Genomic DNA, 5823 nt, shown 5'->3' with positions numbered 1-5823 from the left:
GAATAACAAGCTCGAAGTATCGGTCAATCTCGAAAGCGCGTTAACCTTTCGTTCGAGGTCAACACCGCGTTTTGCACATGACAATTGTTAGGAGATCCCTATTCCTTAGGGATTTGTTATTATCTTGTATTAAATCTCAATTATCCTGGGATATTATGTATTTAATGTATTTATTTACATTAATTTCAGATTGAAATGATTGGTGGTAATTTTTATGAATGAGGGGAAGATATTCTCCCAACCAAGCTTATAAATAACCTAGAAATTTTCATTTGTAGACATGCAAAAACTGAGACTGAGAATACTCTGTCAAATTATTATGAGAAAACTTTGAGAGAGTGTTAAGATCAATAATATTGACTCGTAGACTAGGAAAATTTTAGCTGCTGAACCATGTAAAAATTCTACTGTTATTTTCTTCTTTTTTAAACTTGTTATAAAATATTATTAATACAATAATATATAATACATAATAAATACATTATATATAAGTGTCATATGTGTACAAATAGTACGACTGTTTAGCTAAATAAGAAATTAAAATAACATTTATCTTATATAAAAAAAAAATAAACAAGTTTCTTCTCCAATCATTAAGTTTATCGTATTATTTAAAAAAAAAGCATAAATAATATTTTTGTTTAATTTTTTCTTTCAATATGTTTATGTCATTTTATGTATATAATATTATTTATTTATTTAAATTTATATGAAAATCATAAAAAATTAATATTTTTTAAAAATAAAACTAAACAAACATGCATTTATAGGTTGATGTTGTTGTTGTTGCATCTTGTATATATATAAATGTGAGGGGAGTGATACAGTTCTAGATAGTGATGCACACGTGGCAGGGAATTGGCGGGGAGTGCTCCCCCGTCCTCGTCCTCATCCCCATTTATAATTTTAATCATTGTCCCCACCCCATCCCCGCTTATTCCCCGTTGGGTATGAGGTGTGGAATCCCTATTGGGGCGGAAAATCTCCGCGGGAAACTCATTTATTTAAAAAATTAATTTTAGATTAAAATTTTAAAATAAAAATAGTAAATTATATGTAAATTAAAATATTACAAAATAATTATGATTTAAAATAATAAACATGATTCCAAATAAAGTTTAAAATATTAAAAAAGATACTAATATACTACAATAATACATAAAGAAAGATATAAAATATTAAAAATATATATAATAATTTAAATGGGACTCCGTCAGAGCGGGAAGTATCATCCTCACTCCCGCCCTCGCCCCATTTAACATTTGGAAATTAAAAATTATCTTCGTTCTTGTCTCATGCCCCATTTAGATAGGAATTTCTCATCCCATTAAGAAAATGTGCATCGCTGGTTCTAGGTAATCTTATGGATGCGCCGTACGTGTGAGTAAATTTCAGTGTGACCAGCTGAGAGTTTTCCTAGCTACTTAAAATAAATGTTGCAAATAATAATAATAATAATAATACAACCGATGATTAGTGCGGTGGGATGAATTCAAAGGAATATGCGCGTATGTAGGAGAAAAAGTTTATTGTTATTATTAATAACTTCTCTGTATAGTACTTTGGGACACTGGTATTTTCTTCCTCACAAGCGCGTGGAACTTTCCAAGGTTATAAAACGTTAACTCCAATCCCTCTCTCTCTCTCTCTCTCTTTCTCCTACTTTTCTCCTTTTCACTCAGTATCTCATACTACATGTACTTTTTATATAAATATTTATTTTTATAGAGGTTGCTTAAACCTTCTATATATATATGTGCTCGAGCTCATATGAGCATCTTCGCCCAACTTTGTCATTTCCTCTCTCCAAAATTTCTCTCTAAAATCTCATAAGTTACTCTATAGGCTGAAAATTTACTTATACTTTGAATTCATGAGCGGAGAAAGTTAAATTTAATATATATATACATATATTGTAGAGAGATTATTATTATTATTAATGGAAAATAACAACGACAACCATAATAATAATAATAATAATGATAACTCGACCATACCCGGGTATAGGTTCTACCCGACTGAGGAAGAGCTGATTTCGTTCTATCTGCATAACAAGCTAGAAGGTCAAAGAGAGGATTTGAACCGGCTTATAAACCGGGTTATACCTCTTCTTGATATCTATGAATTCAACCCTTGGGATCTCCCACGTATATAATTTCTCTTCTTCTTCTTCTTATTTGTTCATTTTCTTTCTCTATTATAATAATTTGTTTAAGTACTTTAATGAATTGGCGTTTTCTACTTTCTTGTTCTTCTTCTTCTTAGGGTCCACTTTTCTTTTTCTCTAACCGTTTTTGAAGAGTTACAACTTTCTATAAATATATATCTTTTTAACAATTTCTATAGATATTATTTATTTACTCGCTTTTAATGCTATCTATTCATTTCTATCATCGCTTTCCTTACTTTGTGGGACAAAAAGCACTTATTAATTAATATGCTCTCTATATATTATATGATCGAAACTAAAATCCATATTATAGAGTTAATTAATGTAATTGGTAATTAATTAAACAAATAAAAACGAGATTATATATATGATTAATTAAATTTAATTTAATTATATATGTGTATTTATTTGTTGTGAAAATTTTCAGAGTATTCAGGAGTGCCATGCCAAGGAGACCCGGAACAATGCTTTTTCTTCATACCAAGGCAAGAGAGTGAGGCGAGAGGAGGGAGGCCGAGCCGGCTGACGGAGACTGGCTACTGGAAAGCTACCGGCTCCCCCAGCTACGTCTACTCTTCCAGAAACCGAATCATCGGATTGAAGCGGACCATGGTATTCTACAATGGGAGAGCACCTCATGGTACCAAAACCCAATGGAAGATGAACGAGTATAAGGCCATAGCTATTCAAGGAGAACCAACTATTACATCCTCCACTACTGCAACACCTGATCCTCCTCTCGTATGTATCTATTAATTAATAATAATTACTCAATTTATAAGCTTATTAATTTTGATCATTCTATTTATAATTGCCCTGATTATATTTTAATTATAATCTCATCATCATTTATATCTCTCTATTTCTAATTCTCATTCTAACAACTATATAAATATATATATATCTTCTATATAATAAATAGGTAGATAATGTAAATTTTTTGTTTTAACAATTTTTTACTTTTTTTTATGTTAACTTTAAACAAAATATTCTTATATTTAAATAAACACTTAAACTTAAATAAAATAAAATAAAATAAATAATTAAAAAAATTAAAATATGATATTTTTAAAATATTTTACAATGATATTTATTTAAAAATAATAAATAATCAAATCAATTAAAATATAACATTTTAAAGATATTCTAGCATGATAATTATTAAAATTAATAAATAATTAAAAAAATTAAAATATAATATTTTTACAATGATAATTATTTAAAAATAATAAAATCATACATTTTATAACTTAAATAAAAGTTAATCAAACTTAAACTCATTTATTAGAATAATATCATATTAAATATATAATATAATCTACTGTGAATTAACAACAAATTATTTTTTTTTTAAAAAAAACTAGCAAGAGACTTAAATTTAAAATCCACGTATAATATTTAATATTATATTAAATATATAATATATAATCTTTTATTATCACTCTCAAATTCAAAAATTAGAACAAACATAAACTTTAAAAAATATTATTTAATTAAAATAGAATATTTATTTCAAAATTTATATGATATTAATACAAATTTAATAAAATAATTAATAAATTCTATAAATAAAACTAAGCAAACATGTATATTGCATGTTGCTTATATATAGTATAAAATATAAATGTGAAACCCTGATTAATTTCTACATAAATTAATATTTCCTTCTTTTATAAATCTATTTACCAGGTATATATATAATTTATGGGTGAGACTATTGATACAAACTTTTTTTCTCCTCTCCTAGCTTTTCTAATTAAACCCCACTTAAAATTTAAAAATAAAAGAATTTTTTTCACACCCTTCTTAAATTTTTAATTAGTACAACATTATCCATAAAATTTCTTCCCATACCCATTTATATTATTATTACTAAATAATACAAATAATATTAAATCCACTATCTTCTAAACAAAACTAAAATTTAAATCATTGTCACTAACATAAAATAACCATGATGATCAATAACTTCATATATCATGATCAATGTTATGTTCTTTCCCTTGATGTTTTTATTTAGTCTTTTATTAATGATGTCAATTTTGAGTGACTTGATGCTATCATACACAATTTTAAGAATAAAATACAATAAAAATGTTCATACATATGATAAAAAAAAACTCATTAGAATTAAAATATTTAGCATCTCCACATCCACATCCATATTCATATCTATATTTTGTCCATTAATTACTTTTTTTTAGAGTTTTCATTTTTTAAATAAATAATCTAACATTTTTTTTGAATGTTTATACCTAATATGTTGAGAAGGTGTGTGTTAAGAATTATGGTTTATAATTATAATTGTTTGAGGATATTTATGTCAATTTACACATAATTATGTTTGTAAATAACTAATTAGTTACCCATTAATTATAAAAAGGTGAGGGGAGAAAAAAAGTGTGTGCAACACCCATAATTTATTCACATCTGATGGTCATCTTAGCTGGTCTCAGTCTAAATAATCTTTTTCACGCTACCATAGAAGGATCATATTTGTATATTATATATTTTAGAGCAAAGTTGAATTACGTGTGTATATATTACGCTAAACCGTGTGGAACTTGTGTGAGATTGAATCTAAAGTTAGTATGTTAATTTATTACAAGTAAATCTAATACCATCATGAATTAATATTTAACATTAAAAACATATTATATGTATATGTATAAGAATAACGCATTAATTTAATTTCCTTCTTCTCCTTTCTTGAGTATATATAGTTTGCATTAATATGTATATACAGAGGGAGTACATATATATATACATGTGGCAACATTTTATTATGGTCACCAACTAATAATTGTTATTTAGTGCTCCTAAGTTATGGGTATAATAAATTAATTATATGATCATTAATTATGTGCAGCTAAGGCAGGAGTTTAGCTTGTGCCGAGTTTACAAAAAAACAAAATGCTTGAGAGCATTTGATAGAAGACCTACTAGGGAAGAAATCATAACTATCAGTCCCATTATAGCTCATCCTCATCATCATCATCACGAAGCTCATAATCATGATCAGTACGGCCATGGTCATCTTCAGATATTATCTTCCCTGAACCCTCCTCCTCCACCACCGCCGCCAGTGAGAGTACTAACAAGCTCGCGCGACGACGACAGTACTTCCTCGTCCGGTGGTGGCAGCGGGAGTGGTGCCCAGCCTTCTCAAAGTGGGGAGAGCGAGCACTTGAACTCCCAAATTTCGGCTGATAGTTATTATGAAGATGGGTGGAGCTGGGGTTGGGATGATCAGTTAAATTTACTCTAATAGAGATGATTCAGCCCTACCTAGCTAGGTCTATATATATATATATAGACGAAATATTAATAAGATTTTGAGCTGATCAAGATTACGTACTCCTTCAATTCCAAACCTTTTATCTTCATTACATATGATAATAACTAGCTAAGTAATTGTAGTATTAATTATATATAGAGAGAGTCATGATTGGGATGCACTTACTGTAATACAAAATGTGGGTGTAAAAATTAAGTGTTCCTTATATATATACTCTTATTATAAATAAAGAAATATATATATATATATATGACTCTTATATAATATCTTTGACATCGAGCTAGGTTCCCAGTATGTATCTAGTTTGAACCCTTTCTTAAAAATTAATAATAATTTATTGGGCATATTTGTATTA

At 27.7% G+C, this 5823-nt stretch overlaps 1 protein-coding gene across 1 annotated transcript; it reads left to right on the top strand.

The window, feature by feature from the left end:
• Positions 1 to 1766: 1766 nt before the first annotated feature.
• On the top strand, positions 1767 to 5823 carry LOC133823873 (NAC domain-containing protein 90-like). Its single transcript, XM_062256726.1, has 3 exons — positions 1767 to 2147; positions 2598 to 2911; positions 5040 to 5823. The coding sequence occupies exons 1-3, from the start codon at positions 1940 to 1942 to the stop codon at positions 5436 to 5438; spliced, it is 921 nt and encodes a 306-aa protein (XP_062112710.1). The 5' UTR covers positions 1767 to 1939; the 3' UTR covers positions 5439 to 5823.

Source organism: Humulus lupulus, chromosome 3, assembly GCF_963169125.1.
Source record: "Humulus lupulus chromosome 3, drHumLupu1.1, whole genome shotgun sequence".
Taxonomy (NCBI): Eukaryota; Viridiplantae; Streptophyta; class Magnoliopsida; order Rosales; family Cannabaceae; genus Humulus; species Humulus lupulus.
Note: the sequence above shows the minus strand (reverse complement) of the source record. Positions and strands in the feature narration are given on the sequence as shown.